Raw genomic sequence first — 19,069 nt, 5'->3', positions numbered from 1 at the left:
GGGGACCCAACATATGATATAAAAAATGTGGGGAAGGAATTAAAATTTGCACAAAATTTGTATTGTGAGCTTAAATTAGTAATTGAAATATACCCATTATTGGAGATTAAAAAAAGTGTACATGGTTCATAATATAAATACACTGCTCAAAAAAATAAAGAAAACACTAAAATCCCACATCGTAGATATCACTGATTGAAATATTCCAGTTGTAAATCTTTATTCATTACATAATGGAATGTGTTGAGAACAATAAAACCTAAAAATGATCAACGTAAATCAAAACTAATATCCCACGGAGGTGTGAAGTTGGAGTGATGCTCAAAATCAAAGTGGAAAATGAAGGTACAGGCTGATCCAACTTCAGTAGAAATGCCTCAAGACAAGGAAATGCTGCTCAGTCGTGTGTGTGGCCTCCACGTGCCTGTATGATCTCCCTACAATGCCTGGGCATGCTCCTGATGAGGGGGCCAACTCCTGGACAGTCTGTGGTGCAACGTGACATTGGTGGATGGTGTGAGACATGATGTGCCAGATGTGTTCAATCGGATTCAAGTCTGGGGAACGGGTGGGCCAGTCCATAGCTTCAATGCCTTTGTCTTGCAGGAACTGCTGACACACTCCAGCCACATGAGGTCTGGCATTGTCCTGCATTAGGAGGAATCCAGGGCCAACCGCACCAGCATATGGTCTCACAAGGGGTCTGAGGATCTCATCTCGGTACCTAATGGCAGTCAGGCTACCTCTGGCGAGCACATGGAGGGCTGTGTGGCCCTCCAAAGAAATGACACCCAACACCATTACTGACCCACTGCCAAACCAGTCATGCTGAAGGATGTTGCAGGAAACAGATCGTTCTCCACTGCATCTCCAGACTCTGTCATGTCTGTCACATGTGCTCAGTGTGAACCTGCTTTCATCTGTGAAGAGCACAGGGCACCAGTGGTGAATTTGCCAATCCTGGTGTTCCGTGGCAAATGCCAAGCGTCCTGCATGGTGTTGCGCTGTGAGCACAACCCCCAACTGTGGACGTCGGGCACTCAGACCATCCTCATGGAGTTGGTTTCTAACTAGTTTGTGCAGACACATGCACATTTGTGGCCTGCTGGATGTCATTTTTGCAGGGCTCTGGCAGTGTTCCTCCTGTTCGTCCTTGCACAAGGCTGAGGTAGCGGTCCTGCTGCTGGGTTTTTGCCCTCCTACGGTTCCCTCCACGTCTCCTGGTGTTCTGGCTTGTCTCCTGGTAGCGTCTACAGCCTTTGGACACTAAGCTGATACAAACAGCAAACCTTCTTACCACAGCTCCCATTGATGTGCCATCCTGGATGAGCTGCACTACCTGAGCCACTTGTGTGGGTAGTAGAGTCCGTCTCATGCTACCATAAATGTGAAAGCACAACCAACATTCAAAAGTGACGAAAACATCAGCCATAAAGCATTGGTAGTGAGATGTAGTCTGTGGTCCCCACCTGCAGAACAACTCCTTTATTGAGTGTGTCTTGACAATTGCCTATAATTTCCATCTGTCGTCTATTCCATTTGAGCAACAGCATATGAAATTGATTGTCAAACAGTGTTGCTTCCTAAGTGGACAGTTTGATTTCACAGAAGTTTGATTTACTTGGAGTTATATTCTGTTGTTTAAGTGTTCCCTTTTTTGAGCATTGTATTTGCTACTAGCTACAGTATTTTCCTAGAGTATGCTTTCTCTGTAATGCAAGTATAGTGAAAGAAGTGGACAAAAAGTGCAGTGTGTATATAAATATAATTTATATTTACAGTTTATATACAGTATATATATTTTTATAAAATTAGAAATGTAGATCAATGATAGGATTTAAATGAGAATTCTCTGTTATGGAAGGCAACATTTTTACCCCTGAGCCACAAACTGATGTTGGCCTTATTATTAAGTAAGTTGTCCTCTACTTTTTAATTGATGCCCTATCCATAGGATACTTCATCAACATCTGATCGATCAGGATCCGAAACCTGGCACCACCACTGACCAGCTGCTCTTGGTACTACTTGATTGCTGAGCTGCTCCGTCTTCTGATAGAGTACTGCACATGCGCCTCGTATTGATTTGAATAGGATGTGGATGTGCAATACCATTCCCCGGCTACTATGAGAAGAGGGAGCAGCTCTGCTACTGAATAGTTCCGGACGGCGCCTGCATCACCGATAACAGCTGATCAGCAGGCGTGCTGAGTGTCGGACCCCGACCAATCAGACATTGATGTCTTGCATTTAAGTCTTTAATGCCTTCCCTACTGGATGACTTTCCATTCTGTGTTTTCTATTTTTAACTACCCTTTTTCAAAGAGCCATCACTTTTTTTATTTTTCCATTGACATAGATGAAGGAGGGCTTGTTTTTTGCAAGACAATGACATTATCCATTGTATCATGCAATGTAATGGAAAGCGTTAAAAAAATCCAAGTGCGGCAAAATTGATGGAAAAAGTGCAATTACACTATTGCTTTTTGTATTTTATTTTTACAGCTTTCTATATAAGGTAAAATGACTGGCAATATGATATTTCAGGTCAGTGCAGATACGGTGATCGCAAACATGCAAAATTTTATTTAAGTGGTAAAAAAAATTCAGAAATTCATAATAATAATAAAAAATGCTCGTCACTGTTGTTTGAGATCTACAATGTTATCAATGGTCAATGGGGCTGTGGGAGGGCTTGTTTTTTTTGCACCCTAAGCTGACATTTTGTACTGATACCATTTTGACGTAGATATGATGTTTTGGTTGCCTCTTATTACCTTTTTTGTGCTGTTGTGGCAGCTGAAAAAACTACAATTCTAGTGTTTAGATTTTTTCTCTCATTACATTGTTTATTGATCGGATAATGGAAATACCACATATGTGTATTTTTTAAATTTTTTAATTTCTTCTTAAATTGTAGAAATGGGGTTGTTTTCATCTTGTATATAATGATTTGTTTTCATATATAGATTTGTTCTCATATTTTTAAAAACTTAATTTTTTACAATATTTTGTAGTCCCTTTAGGGACTGTGAAACTGCGGTCATCTGATCGTTTGTTCTATATATAGCAATATAAAGGAAAAATCCCGGTAAGTAATGAATGCCAACCACAAGCACGAGGGAGTTCAATAGATTCTTATCCATCATGGCAACTCACTGACACCTCATGATAATGTGGCAAGGGCGCCAATGGGCAGTTTGAACATATACTCTGGATTAGGTGAGTATAGGGATTTTCTTTATTTTTGGGAGGTTGTGAGGGACTCGGAGCATCATCCTATATAGGATGCTGGGAGTTGGACCATCATAGTATATAAGGTTCTGTGGGGTGGACCAGCATACTATATAATGTACTGTTGGGGGGACCATTATACTACATAGGGGGATGATAGGGGGATCATCATACTATATGAGGGACTGTGAAGTGGGTGGACAGTCATACTATATAGGGGACTATCAGGTGAACCATCATGCCATATAGGGGGCTATGAGGGTAAACATAATACTATATAGGGCTATGAGATGTACCATTAGAATATATAAGGAGCTGTGAGGTGCACCATCATGCTAAATGGGGAACCATCCTACTATATAGGGGGTGTTGGAGGATCCATCATACTATATAGGCAACTGTGGGGAGGACTGTCATACAGTATACGGGCTATGGGAGATCTTCAAAGTGTATCTATCAAACTGTGTGGAATGGCTGTGTAGTGACCATTTTACTGTGGAGGGTGGTTGTTGTCAACATCATAAAGTGTGGGTTGGCTGCTGAGGATATTTTACTTTCTGTACATCTATGGGGTACATTATACTATGTTGGGAGCTGTGGTAACCATTTGTCATGGGTGTGTCAGAGGCTGCAGACAGTCGCACTGCATCTGGCTGCAGAAGGTCTCAGCGGTTGGCCTTGCAGACTAGTGGCCACCTCCCCCGAACTTAATAGTGTCACCTGGATCTGCGTGTTTATAACTCCAAACTTCCTGTTGGGAGTTGCGGGTGTTGTTTTCTATTTGCACTTCCCTGTTGAGGCTTGGAGCTGTAGCAGTTGGCTAGCATTCTCTGGAGTTTGTAGGACGAAAGTGGTTCTCTCTGAGTCTACTCAAGCTAAGTGTTCCCCTTGTTTTGTGTATCCTAGCTGTCTTTAGCGTTAATGGGGTTTGACAAGTGTTCACCCCTTCCTTCCCTTAGCAGGGCTTACTGCTAGGGTCTGACAGGGACTAGGTATCCTGCTCGGTGTTAAGTGCAGAACCTATTTAGGGTCTCTTAGGGAAGACAGGTTGATGTTAGATCTGCCTAGGGGGTCTCCACTTCCTGCTTTCATAGTGTTGGGCCCCCCTATCCCCTTATCCCTTTGTATTGCACTTAGTCTGTCCTACACTGTGCATGACACCATCATACTGTATGGGATGCTTATGAGGGACATCTTTCTGTACGTAGGCTGTGGGGTCCTCATACTGTACGGGGCCTTTGGTGAACATCACACTTTAAATAGAGGCCTGTGGTCTGTAGTGCCTCTCATACTGTATATTGGGGGCTGTGGTGGATATCATACTGTATGGGAGGCTGTGGTGACAATCTTACTGTGTAAGGTTTGTAAGGCAGTCATACTGTGTGAAGTCATCATACTTTGTGGGGCTATAATAGTCTACAGTCTTCATGAAAGGGGTATCAGTGAGTGAGTGAGACCACTTAGGGGATTCAGTAGGAGCAAATTAACTGTCTAAAGGTACCGTTACACTTAACGATTTACCAACGATCACGACCAGCGATACGACCTGGCCGTGATCGTTGGTAAGTCGTTGTGTGGTCGCTGGAGAGCTGTCACACAGACAGCTCTCCAGCGACCAACAATGCCGAAGTCCCCGGGTAACCAGGGTAAACATCGGGTTACTAAGCGCAGGGCCGCGCTTAGTAACCCGATGTTTACCCTGGTTACCATTGTAAATGTAAAAAAAAAACACTACATATTTACATTCCTGTCGCGTCCTCCAGCGTCAGCTTCCCTGCACTGTGTAAGCGCTGGCCAGAAAGCAGAGCGGTGACGTCACTGCCGTGCTCTGCTTTACGGCCGGCCAGCCGGCGCTGACACTGGGGGACACAGGGAAGCTGACACGGAGGGACGTGACAGGAATGTAAGTATGTAGTGTTTTTTTTTTACTTTTACAATGGTAACCAGGGTAAACATTGGGTTACTAAGCGCGGCCCTGCGCTTAGTAACCCGATGTTTACCCTGGTTACCAGTGAAGACATCGCTGAATCGGCATCACACACGCCGATTCAACGATGTCAGCGGGTGATCCAGCGACGAAATAAAGTCCTGATCATTCCCCAGCGACCAACGATCTCCCAGCAGGGGCCTGATCGTTGGTCACTGTCACGCATAACGATTTCGTTAACGATATCGTTGCTACGTCACAAAAAGCAACTATATCGTTAAAAATATCGTTATATGTGACGGTACCTTACGTGCTGCAATATATTTCCTTCTCTGTTTTTTAAAATGTGAGATATGCTCTTCTTTGACTGTGACGCGACAGCACTTTTTCTATGGGGTACTGTTTCTTCTTTGTACACCCCTGCTGGGGAGCAATATTACAATAAAGTGGCGCAATGGGGGGATTGTTATCATTGGAGGTGGTTGGTGCTTACCTTAAATGTCCATGTTGTCTCAAGGGATGTAGCCTTGATAAAGATCATCATTACAATTGAAATGCGTCTCTTGTTTCCCCTTATTTCCTTTTTTTCTTTTTCTTTTTTTATTTTTATATAGCGCTAACATATTCCGCAGCGCTTTACAGTTTGCACACATAATCATCACTGTCCCCGATGGGGCTCACAATCTAAATTCCCTATCAGTATGTCTTTGGAATGTGGGAGGAAACCGGAGTGTCGGTTGGGAGCTGTGGTAACCATTTGTCATGGGTGTGTCAGAGGCTGCAGACAGTCGCACTGCATCTGGCAGCAGAAGGTCTCAGCGGTTGGCCTTGCAGACTAGTGGCCACCTCCCCCGACCTTAATAGTGTCACCTGGATCTGCGTGTTTATAACTCCCAACTTCCTGTTGGGAGTTGCGGGTGTTGTTTTCTATTTGCACTTCCCTGTTGAGGCTTGGAGCTGTAGCAGTTGGCTAGCATTCTTTGCACTTCCCTGTTGAGGCTTGGAGCTGTAGCAGTTGGCTAGCATTCTCTGGAGTTTGTAGGACGAAAGTGGTTCTCTCTGAGTCTACTCAAGCTAAGTGTTCCCCTTATTTTGTGTATCCTAGCCGTCTTTATCGTTAATGGGGTTTGACAAGTGTTCACCCCTTCCTTCCCTTAGCAGGGCTTACTGCTAGGGTCTGACAGGGACTAGGTATCCTGTTCGGTGCTAAGTGCGGAACCTATTTAGGGTCTCTTAGGGAAGACAGGTTGATGTTAGATCTGCCTAGGGCAGGGGTGTCAAACTGCATTCCTCGAGGGCCTCAAACCGTGCATGTTTTCAAGATTTCCTTAGCATTGCGCAAGGTGCTGGAATCATTCTCTGCAGGTGATTAAATTATCGCCTGTGCAATACAAGGAAATCCTGAAAACATGACCTGTTTGCAGCCCTCGAGGAATGCAGTTTGACACCTCTGGCCTAGGGGGTCTCCACTTCCTGCTTTCATAGTGTTGGGCCCCCCTATCCCCTTATCCCTTTGTATTGCACTTAGTCTGTCCTACACTGTGCATGACACCATCATACTGTATGGGATGCTTATGAGGGACATCTTTCTGTACATAGGCTGTGGGGTCCTCATACTGTACGGGGCCTTTGGTGAACATCACACTTTAAATAGAGGCCTGTGGTCTGTAGTGCCTCTCATACTGTATATTGGGGGCTGTGGTGGATATCATACTGTATGGGAGGCTGTGGTGACAATCTTACTGTGTAAGGTTTGTAAGGCAGTCATACTGTGTGAAGTCATCATACTTTGTGGGGGTATAATAGTCTACAGTGTTCATGAAAGGGGTATCAGTGAGTGAGACCACTTAGGGGCTTCAGTAGGTGCAAATCAACTGTCTAAGTGCTGCAATATATTTCCTTCTGTTTTTTTAAATGTGAGATATGCTCTTCTTTGACTGTGACGTGACAGGAATTTTTCTATGGGGTACTGTTTCTTCTTTGTACACCCCTGCTCGGGAGCAATATTACAATGAAGTGGCACAATGGGGGGATTGTTATCATTGGAGGTGGTTGGTGCTTACCTTAAATGTCCATGTTGTCTCAAGGGATGTAGCCTTAATAAAGATCATCATTACAATTGAAATGCATCTCTTGTTTCCCCTTATTTCCTTATCATGAGGAGCACCCATCATTGTTATTTTAAAATGGATTAATAAAGCCTGAAATTTAAGGAACTGAATCTTCCTTTTTCTAAGTGGCTCTATGTGACTGCGGACTTCTAAATCCTCACGGAGCTCGTACACTGTGAGGATTCTCCGATGCTGGCACTGGGAGTTGGTGATCATGTGCAGTGGCCTAACTTGGACAGCATGGACCCCAAAACAAGATGTCTAATGGGGCCCCCAAAGGGACTTTAGAGGCCCCCAAGGCTCCAGGGCCAAGATGGAATTGCAACCCTCGCACCTACTGTATTTACGGCCCTGATCAGGTGACCGCAAGAATGTGATTTGCTTACATGCAGTCACCTGCTAACTAGACATACATGGCCTCGCTCAATACAAGCAAAATTAGCAAAGCTGAGTACAATTAGTCAGAATGTGGCAGGAGGTGTGAAAATCACATACTTGCGGTCACATGCCGGCAGCGGAGAATCCTCACAATGCACGCTATGAGGATTCAGAAGTCTAAAGTTACATAGACATTAACCATAGCCACGTTAACGATCAATATGATGGTATTATTACTACTGTATATGCTGGTTATGTTTCATTAGTATTTGTCTGTAATATTGCAACATTATTATTTTGATTTTCATTAGTATTTGTCTGTAATATTGCAACATTATTATTTTGATGTTATACATATTTAATCTTATATAGCAATGTTATTGGTATTTTTAGAAATATTGGTCTTGTAGTAAATCTTGATTTCCTCCAGACAGGGTGATATTAGTAATATATGCTGATCTGGTGCCTGGGGGCGAGGACAACATAGGCCTGTGTGATTTCAAATGCCAGAGCTGAATTTCCGTCCCAGTCCGTCCCATGAGGTACCGGATGGCTGAATAACACAGCAATCATCTGCCAGGAAAGATTCAGGATCGGCTCAGTTCATGACCCTGCGTCAAAGACAGCAAGCCAACATTGGACATATCAATATTGGTAAAAAGTTAAAGTCAGAAAGGAAAATTTATTTTTATTTTTTTAAGTCATAATTCACACATAATTGTGATTTTTGTTGGTTTACTTAAATAACTTTTACTTAGTTGCTTGTCCAGGTTCCATGTCAAACCTCACTAATTTAGAAGTGGCTTATTTTCCACCAGTTTTTTATTGTCATTTTGACAAAAAATAGTTGATAAGTATGTCTAAAACGTAGATACACCCAAGTCATACCCACTGTTGAGCTTTCAAGAGAAAATTGTAAAGTATGTCGAAAAATATTTTTTTCTGGAGCAGACAGTTCATAAATATGTCTAATCTAAAATCTGACAGTTTTCTGGAGCATTTTGCACCAAAAAATTAAGTGGACTTAAATATACCTCGTTGTAGTTTATGACATTTTTGTTTTTCATATTTTGTATTTCATAGTTTTTCGCAATGTACTTGTCTCAAATTGTCATTAGTTCAATAGATCTTTTTTGTTATTTCTGGAAATGTGTGCTTTTGAATGTTACTTTCAATGCCAAGTAAAGGATTTTGAAAAAACATTTAAAAAAATCTGACACTCTCACCTTTATCTCTTACAATAGAAGAAACCCATATAACTGCATCATTCACACTTTGACTGTCAGTAACATCAAGGATGACAGTCTTCAGCCTGCTGGATGTCTCCTTCTTCAGATTTTCAGCTCCTTTCTGCGTAAGACAAGCTGCAAGTACATTCATGCCACGTTTGTCCAGCTGCTTGGCAGCCAAATTTCCAAATCCTGAGTCACATCCTGTGATCAGCACATACTTATCTATGAGATTTGGAAGAATCAAACGTCTTTGGTTCCACCTGAAGAGATAGATCAAGACCAAAGCCACGGGAAACAGAAGACACCACATGACACACGTCCTAAAAATAAAAATTCAAGGTCAATAATCAGCTGGGTATCATTCACTGACAGCAAAATCTTTTTTCCTTATTAGAAATATAGGACCTCATTTATCAAAACTGTTTATAAACTGAGCCATCCTACATCTACAGTAAAAGGGGCCATGAAAAAGAGACAAAGGAACGTAGCTGCCAACCCACCAAAACTAATTTAATAAAGGCTAGAACACAATACAGAATTTGGCAGTAAAAGACCGCACTTTCTATTTTGGGTTACCAAAGAATATTATTAAGTACTTAATAACTGTTCAATAAAATTCAATACCAATAAATAACATATTAAAACCGAAATGTCCACCCAGAATTAGCTGGGCGACCACCCACAGACAAACACCGGGACAAACACACAAATTTACAAGAATTAAAGGGGCGGGATGATGCGACTCTTCACGATCCTGAGGTAAATTGCTCAGGTAGCCAGGGTGCAGGGGGTTTAATACCTGCGAGGAGGCTGCCAAGTTACCCCACAGCCAATGAGAATCTTGTTAACAAGCAGACTTTTTACACGCGACCCTGTAAAGGAACCTAACAGAATCATATTAAAATATTAAACCATTTAACCCCTTAAAGAGACAGTAAGAAGAGAGGGAGCGGAATACTACAAAGAACAGAGGGGCAGAATCCATGAGAAAAGATAACAAGAATAAGAGGAAAAAAGTGGAAGAAAAGTGGAGTGCAGCACAATCCCATGGGCCCCTTCTACTAAGGGAAAGAACATTTTTAATGCTGGACAGAACTCAGTGTAAGGCTACAGTCACACTATCAGTACTTGGTCAGTTTTGACATCAGTATCTGTAAGCCAAAACCAGGGGTGGGTGATAAATACAGAAGTGGTGACGTGTTTCTATTATATTTTTCCTCTGGTTGTTCCTCTCCTGGTTTTGACTTACAAATACTGAGGTAAAATACTGACCCAATTCTGATAGTGTGACCGTAGCCTCAAAGAAAGAATCCTTATACCAAAGGTACCGTCACATTTAGCGACGCTGCAGCGATATAGACAACGATGCCGATCGCTGCAGCGTCGCTGTTTGGTCGCTGGAGAGCTGTCACACAGACAGCTCTCCAGCGACCAACGATGCCGAAGTCCCCGGGTAACCAGGGTAAACATCGGCGCTCACAGTCAGTGCGGGAAGCTGAAGGCGAGGGACGTGACAGACACCGGAATGTAAGTATGTAGTGGTTTTTTTTTACATTTACAATGGTAACCAGGGTAAACATCGGGTTACTAAGCGCGGCCCTGCGCTTAGTAACCCGATATTTACCCTGGTTACCAGTGAACACATCGCTGGATCGGCGTCACACACGCCGATTCAGCGATGTCAGCGGGTGATCCAGCGACAAAATAAAGTTCTGGACTTTCAGCTCCGACCAGCGATGTCACAGCAGGATCCTGATCGCTGCTGCGTGTCAAACACAACGATATCACTATCCAGGACGCTGCAACGTCACGGATCGCTATCGTTATCGTTGTAAAGTTGCTCAGAGTGACGGTACCTTTACTTACACATTCCTGTCACTGCCAGAGGTGTCTGTACTTCCCCCAAAATTACAGGATATCCCTACAGCTAGAATGGGTTGGCAGCATGCCAACTTGTGCTGAAACTTCCCAAAATGAAGTAGACAGGTACATTTACATTTCTGAAATCTGGAGATTTTACACTTGTCTTGCAAAGAAAATAGAAAGTATAGCTTGTCTGTCTCAAATGCCAGGAGCAATATATTTTAGTAAGTGCATCATGCTACATCTCAGATTATATAGCAAAAATCTACAGACAGATTTCCTTTAAGGGATCATGGAAAGCATGCATAAATTTCAGAATTCAGACTTACATGAAGAGACAATGGGGCTAAGTCATTAGGACTGGCAATGTGCACGCCCAGACTTCATGAAGGGCTCACAGGCGCATTTGATCAGTGGTGTGTGCTAGAAATGGTTCATTAAGTCGAGAATGCCACTTTTGCAGAAGGTGTATCCATGTCCAACCCATGCTCCTCCACATCTATAATCATTTTGCTGGAGCTGCTTTAAACTGGTGTGAAAACACTGAAATTTGCAAAATTCTAGAACAATTCCTCATTGTGCAAAAAATGGTGACTTTTAGTGATGTCAATTTTTAGGGGAAAACACTTTATTGAATCGCAAACAGGACTCCCACTGTCGAGAACTATGGCGTCATATGTGTACTGAGTGATCTAGTACAGATTAATTATTCTGCATAGATTGCTTTGGTTTGCCTATGTAAACAGTCATTCTAATGGCCGCCTGTTGATAAAAGGTTACCGATCAGCCCTCATATTGTGCCTACAGTCGGTCCGTGTAAATTGACCTTGTGCCCTTTAAAGGGAATCTGCGGGTAAGATCAACCCTCAAAAACTACATATATGGGCATACAGGTGCATGAAATGTAAATCCATAAACATCTTTTCATCGTCTATCTATGGCTGTATTAATGAGTGATTAGCATTTTAGCTCATAGGTCAATTAAGTGTTACGTGCTCTGGACATGGCAGAGTACTTAAAGGGAACCTGTCACCTGAATTTGGCGGGACTGGTTTTGGGTCATATGGGCGGAGTTTTCGGGCGTTTGATTCACCCTTTCCTTACCCGCTGGCTGCATGCTGGCCGCAATATTGGATTGAAGTTCATTCTCTGTCCTCCGTAGTAGATGCCTGCGCAAGGCGACGTCACCGCTCTGCTTTCCGGCCGCTGTGCTCACAGTCAGTACAGAGAAGCAGAGCGCCGGGGACAGACAGCTGAAGGTAAGTATGAAGCGTTTGTTTTTTTTTACTTTTAGGATGGTATCCAGGGTAAACATCGGGTTACTAAGCGCGGCCCTGCGCTTAGTAACCCTATGTTTACCCTGGTTACCGGCATCGTTGGTTGCTGGAGAGCGGTCTGTGTGACAGCTCTCCAGCGACCAAACAGCGACGCTGCAGTGATCCGGATCGTTGTCGGTATCGCTGCAGCATCGTTTAGTGTGAAGGTACCTTAATTCTGTCCTCTTATCATGTTCCTCGCACCCTCAGCACACCATACAGGCTATACCCTATGGTGAACTAAACAGGGCTAAACACATTTTTTCTTCTGAGCATTTATTTACTCAAGAAAGTGCTAAATTCCTTCACATTTGATAGAGAGAGGATTAGAGATTGGCGGTGTTCAAGTCGAACTGTTCGCCAATTTCAAATTCCAGCTGTTTTGGGCGGTGTTCGAGTCGTTCGACGAACCCGAACAATTTGCTTAAAATTCGTCTGTTCAAGTTTATGTTCGATAACTGTTCGTTCAGCAAAAGCCTAGCTTGATTTGCACATTAAAACTGTTTATTATTGTTAATAGACTGTTTAAGTGTATAGTGGGCGGGGAGTGGAGGATAGATCTGTGCTGAAATAACGCCGATCTCCATTTTTTTCTCTTTCCCGCATTTACAGTGGGGCGATGCAGTCTCTCAGCCTATCAGCAGTGCACACACACACAACAATGTGCATGTGATGCGGACAAGCAAGGGCATGTGTCATTGGCTGTGTATGTCACATGTCCTTACCCTATAAGAACCAGCCATTTGCCCCATCGCCACCATTTCCTCACTGCTGCAGCTTAGTGTTAGACGGCACCGCTGCTGTTGTGGGCACTATACAGACTAAGGGCTTGTTTCCATTGGCGAGAAACACGTCCGTGTCTCGCATGTGGAAACGAAGCTCTGGTTCCGGCACTCCGGAGCGGAGCGTGCGGCTGCATGTGATGCTATGCGGCTGCACGCTCCGCTCTGGAGTGCCGGCACTAGAGCTTCGTTTCCACATGCGAGACACGGACGTGTTTCTCGCAAATGGAAACAAGCCCTAAGAGTGTTTTCTTGGAGCGAATTGTCAGAGAGATAGGTTTAGGGAGTCGGGAGGAGTCGGGACTAGTTGTAATATCAGCCCTTTTCAGGGTAGGTTACAGCAGGTCATAGCACTGTTTGCCAGGCAGGTCTGTGCCAGTGCTGTGCAAGTATTTGTCACAGCATTTGATGTAATCTAGCTCAGCCAATCCTTTTGGGCTAGTAACATTGTCTGATAGTCATCTGAGTAGCCCACCTGTGAAGCTAGCTATACCGCCTGTGTATCTCAATTTTCACTGCATCTAATCCAGTTAATAGTTTAGGGCCTAGGAGCAGTGTCTGCACGTCAGCAAAGTAGCCCGCCTGTGAAACTAACTATACCGCCTGAGTATCTCAATTTTCAATGCATCTAATCCAGTTATTAGTTTTGGGCCTAGGAGCAGTGTCTGCACGTCAGCAGAGTAGCCCGCCTGTGAAAAACTATACCGCCTGTGTATCTCAATTTTCACTGCATCTAATCCAGTTATTAGTTTTGGGCCTAGAAGCAGTGTCTGCACGTTAGCAGAGTAGCCCGCCTCTGAAACTAACTACATTGCCTGTGTATCTCAATTTTCACTGCATCTAATCCAGTTAATAGTTTTGGGCCTAGTACCACAGTTTGGCCACTCAGTTCTGCTCGGTTTTCATCCATCGGTTGTTGTGCCAACAACTATAGATACAGAGTTGCCAATTAGTTAAGCACTAAAATGAGTGGCAAAAGGCCTGCTGCTGGTGGAAAGGGGAATAGGCATGTTGGAAAGGGAAAAAAAAGGTTGTGTCCGTGAGGTAGGTGGTAAAGCAACAGTAACATCTGCAGAAGAAAGACCATCTCCCAGCCAAAGTAAGAGGTCTACTTCTTTTCGTGGACAATCTGATATGATCCCTTTCTTACGACCATCGCTACAAGCATCGCCAAAAATTCCAGATGAGGCACAAATACAGCAGGTGCTTGAACGGATATCAAATGCTTGTTCAAGTGGGCTCTCCTCCATGTCAACTTCAACATCACAACTACTCCAGTGCTCAGAGTTGTCACTCCAATCGCACTTGCTTCCTCACAGCTCCCAAGTCTCCAACTGCCCGTCTGAGCATGGGGTAACACACATGGTTGAGTCTGTAGAGCTGTTTAAGCATACTATAGCCTGGGAATCAGAGGTCTGCTCCAGAGCTTTTGTGAATCCAGACGAGGAAATGATCTGCACTGATGCCCTAAATATTTTTGAGTCAGATCCAGGCCCAGATGAAGAAGGTTCTGAGCATAATGTAGACCCTTGTTCCCAAACTGTAACTCCTGTTGGTGGAGACAATGAGGAAGATGATGATGAGACTGAGGTACCTGATTGGAACGAAAACTGGACTTTTCGGTCGGGGCAGGAAGAGGTTGGCTCTGAGGACGACAGGTGTGAGAACATACAGGATGATGATGACGAGGTTGTAGACCCCACTTACTGTCAACCCCCAGTCCGCCAGTCCATAAGGTCAGCAGAGGAGGTGGAGGAGGATGCTAGTGACGAGTCTGACGGCGTGGTAACGGTGCGCCTTCCTGGACAGAGACGGAGTACTGGAAGCACGTCAACAACTGCATCCTCAACCCCAACTGTGCCTCAGACCAGAAGTCGTGGTGGCTCTTCAGGTCACACGGGCTCTAAGCCTTGCATAGCCTGTGCATTTTTTGACATCGCAAAGGATGACCCAACTCATGTTGTCTGTAAGATTTGTCAACAAAATCTCAGTAGAGGCCAAAAAATCACTAGCTTGAGTACTTCATGCATGAACTGTCACATGGATATGAGGCATAAGTTGCAGTGGGAAGCTCACTGTGCTACAATGCGGCCTAGTGGGCCGGGTCAACCACCATCTGCCCCATCAAGTGCATCTGCATCCTCTTCATCCTCTGTGACTGTGGGGACAGCAGTCGCACATGGTTTTGGATGCAGACCTTCGACCTCTTTACCCGCAACAGCCAGTGTGATTGGCAGGTCGTCAGGACATTTGCAGGTGGAAACACCTGCTGGTGTTGAGCGCTCTCCGACATCGACACCACATTTTGATCAAGGCAACATAACATCTCCGCCTGCACCTTCCTCACAGACCAGCAGTTTGCCGTGGATACCCTACTCAACTCCATCTAAGCACGGCAGCCAGCCCTCAGTCCCTCAGATGTGGACAAGTAAAAGACCATTTCCTCCTAGCCATGACAAAGCTAAGAGGTTGAATTTCTCCATCTGCAAGCTGTTGGCTACAGAAATGCTGCCTTTCCGCCTGGTGGACACAGAGGATTTTCGAGACTTTATGTTTGTCGCAGTTCCCCAGTACCAGATGCCCAGTCGCCACTACTTCTCAAAGAAAGCTGTGCCTGCGCTACACCAGCATGTCGCACACAACATCACCGCTTCCTTGAGAAACTCTGTGTGACAGGGTGCATTTCACCACAGACACTTGGACGAGCAGACATGGACAGGGGCGTTACATGTCGGTGACTGGGCACTGGGTAACTACGGTGACATCAGGAGAAGGGGCTGCTGTCCGAGTCTTGCCGTCCCCACGAGTTGCGCACCGATCCTCTGTATCTAGAAGTTCCTCCACTGCTTCTGCCTCCTCAACCTCCTCTCGGTCCTCCACCTGCACCCAAAGTCAGTCTGGTAATGCCACCCGCGTTGTAACTACACACCTCCTCACTATGCTCTCACCAGGGCTCAACAGCATCAGGCAGTGTTTACATTTAAATGTCTTGGAAATGTGAGTCACACAACTGAGGAGTTGTGGTCAGCTCTGGAGACCGAGTTCCATCAATGGTTGTCTCCACTCAACCTGCAGCCAGAGAAGGTTGTGTGAGACAATGCTGCAAATCTGGGTGCGGCCCTTCGCCGGGGCAATGTCACACACATGTATGGCTCACGTTTTGAACCTGGTTGTCCAGAAATTTTTATCCCACTATCCCGGGCTAGATGGGCTTCTGCAGAGGGTACAGTTGCTGTGTGCTCACTTCTGCCGTTCGCATCCCGCAGCTCGACGACTTGCATCTCTATAGAAGTCGTTGGGCCTGCCAGTTCACCGGCTGAAATGCGATGTGCCCACACAGTGGAATTCAACTCTGCATATGTTGCAGCAACTGTGGCAGCACTGACGACCATTGGTGCAATACGTTATGTTGTATAGCCTGGGCCAACGAGATCAGGAGGTGGGGCAAATCATGCTGCAGGAGTGGTCTCAGATCAGGGACCTATGCACCCTTCTGCACAGTTTTGAAATAGCAACGAAGATGTTTAGTGCTGACGATGCCATTATCAGCATGACCATTCCGGTGATTTACATGCTGGAGCACACCTTACACAGTGTCTGGAGTCAGGTGGAGGAACAAGAGGAGGAGGAGGAGGAACAGGAGGAGTCGTACACGGAAGGGATCATGTCTGCAAGGTCAAGAAGGTTGGCAGCACCAAGGCGGCTGGCATTGGAGGCTGGGGGAGAGGGATTTCCGAGGGCGCATGGTAGCTGCCAAACTGTTGAGGAGGGTGCAGGAGGTGAGGAGGAAGTGGAGGACGAACTGGCGCTAGGCATGGAAGACTCATCAGATGAGGAAGACCTTGATCAAATTTCTGTTGTGCGAGGTTGGTTGGAGAGGGCAGATGAAGGAAGCATGATTCTCACCTTGCCACCACCAAGACAACAAGGACTTGGTCCTCCTGGATGCGCAAGACACATCAGTGCCTTCTTGCCGCACGACCTGCAACATGACCCTCAGATTGTCAGAATCCGAAGTAATGTCGACTACTGGGTTGCCACAATCTTAGATCCCCAGTACAAAAGCAAATTTGGTGAAATAATTCCTGCCATAGAAAGGGATTCACGCATGCAGGAGTATCAGCAGAGACTGTTACAGAATCTAACATCAGCTTTTCCACAAAACACCAGTGGTGCACATAGTGAATCTCTGAGTTCTAACTTGCCAACCGTGGGACTATCGAGTCATCACTCAAACCGTAACAGTAACATCGTATCTGGTGGTAACAGCAATTTTTTCCAATTGTTTCAAGATTTTTTTTAGACAATCCTTTGCAAGGCTACAAGAGACAGGAAGTCTGACGCACAGCCAACGCCTAGAGAGGATGGTACAAGAGTATCTCCAAGTTAACATCGATGCCATGACCGTGGAACTGGACCCTTGCTCATTTTGGGCTTCCAATTTTGAAAAATGGCCTGAGCTTGCCACTCACACCTTGGAGATGTAGACAGACTAACGTTCATCAAGATGAACAAATCCTGGATCCGCAAGGACTTTTCTACCCCTGTGTCATCTTGGGGAGACTAAATGATGATTTTTGAAAATCACCTCACCAACCGTTTTAAAAAACTCTGGCGAAATTGATGCCACTTAAGTATTGTCTGTGGCTGAATTTATTTAGTCCCATTGCTGAGTTTTACATGATGTTGCCATCGTCAATTCCAGGTGGGTGGGGTCGTCTGCAGAGTTGTTTACTCATACTATGGCCTGGGATTCAGAGGTCTGCTCCAAAGCTTCAGTGTCTGCTAGTCAGCAGAGTAGCCCAGCCACCCACCGCCTGTTTACCTAAGTACTATTTTTAACGGCATCTGGCCCAGGAAATCCTTTTGGGCCTAGTAGAATTTGGTGCTACTCAGCAGCATACCCCACCCATGAAGCAAGCTACACCGCCTGTTTACCTAACTACTATTTTGTAACGGCATCTAGCCCAGGAAATCCTTTTGGGCCTAGTAGAATTTTGTGCTACTCAGCAGCGAACTTCACCCATGAAGCAAGCTACACCGCCTGTTTACCTAACTACTATTTTGTAACGGCATCTAGCCCAGGAAATCCTTTTGGGCCTAGTAGAATTTGGTGCTATTCAGCAGCGTACCCCACCCATGAAGCAAGCTACACCGCCTGTTGATCTAATTACTAATTTTTAACTGCATCTAGCCCAGGAAATCGTTTTGTACCTAATAGCATTTTGTGCTACTCAGCAGAGTACCCCACCCATGAAGCAAGCTACACCGCCTGTTTACCTCACTACTATTTTGTAACAGCATCTAGCCCAGGAAATCCTTTTGGGCCTAGTAGAATTTGGTGCTACTCAGCAACGAACTTCCCCCATTAAGCAAGCTACACCGCCTGTTTACCTAACTACTATTTTGTAACGGCATCTAGCCCAGGAAATCCTTTTGGGCCTAGTAGAATTTGGTGCTATTCAGCAGCGTACCCCACCCATGAAGCAAGCTACACCGCCTGTTGATCTAATTACTAATTTTTAACTGCATCTAGCCCAGGAAATCGTTTTGTACCTAATAGCATTTTGTGCTACTCAGCAGAGTACCCCACCCATGAAGCAAGCTACACCGCCTGTTTACCTCACTACTATTTTGTAACAGCATCTAGCCCAGGAAATCCTTTTGGGCCTAGTAGAATTTGGTGCTACTCAGCAACGAACTTCCCCCATTAAGCAAGCTACACCGCCTGTTTACCTAACTACTATTTTGTAACGGCATCTAGCCCAGGAAATCCTTTTGGGCCTAGTAGAATTTGGTGCTACTCAGCAGCGTACTTCACCCATGAAGCAAGCTACACCGCCTGTTTACCTAACTAGTATTTTGTAACAACATCTAGCCGAGGAAATCCTTTTGGGCCTAGTAGAATTTAGTGCTACTCAGCAGCGTACCCCACACATGAAGCAAGCTATACTGCCTGTTGATCTAATTACTAATTTTTAGCTGCATCTAGCCCAGGAAATTGTTTTGTACCTAATAGCATTTTGTGCTACTCAGCAAAGTACCCCACCCATGAAGCAAGCTACACCACCTGTTTACCTAAGTACTATTTTTAACAGCATCTGGCCCAGGAAATCCTTTTGGGCCTAGTAGAATTTAGTACTACTCAATAGAGTACTTCACCCATGAAGCAAGCTACACCGCCATTTTACCTAAGTACTATTTTTAACGGCATCTAGCCAAGGAA

General features: G+C 44.8%; 1 protein-coding gene across 3 annotated transcripts in view; it reads right to left on the bottom strand.

Moving 5' to 3' along the window:
* LOC138670814 (retinol dehydrogenase 7-like) overlaps positions 1 to 19,069 on the bottom strand; it is a 46,206-nt gene that overhangs the window by 15,189 nt on the left and 11,948 nt on the right. For all 3 annotated transcript variants that reach the window (XM_069758507.1, XM_069758506.1, XM_069758505.1), the window contains exon 2: positions 8,877 to 9,202. In XM_069758507.1, the coding sequence (XP_069614608.1) occupies positions 8,877 to 9,192 (316 nt within the window). In that variant the 5' untranslated portion in view covers positions 9,193 to 9,202. The remainder of the gene's footprint in view (positions 1 to 8,876; positions 9,203 to 19,069) is intronic.

The sequence above is a fragment of the Ranitomeya imitator genome, chromosome 3, assembly GCF_032444005.1.
Source record: "Ranitomeya imitator isolate aRanImi1 chromosome 3, aRanImi1.pri, whole genome shotgun sequence".
NCBI classification, from domain to species: domain Eukaryota; kingdom Metazoa; phylum Chordata; class Amphibia; order Anura; family Dendrobatidae; genus Ranitomeya; species Ranitomeya imitator.
Note: the sequence above shows the minus strand (reverse complement) of the source record. Positions and strands in the feature narration are given on the sequence as shown.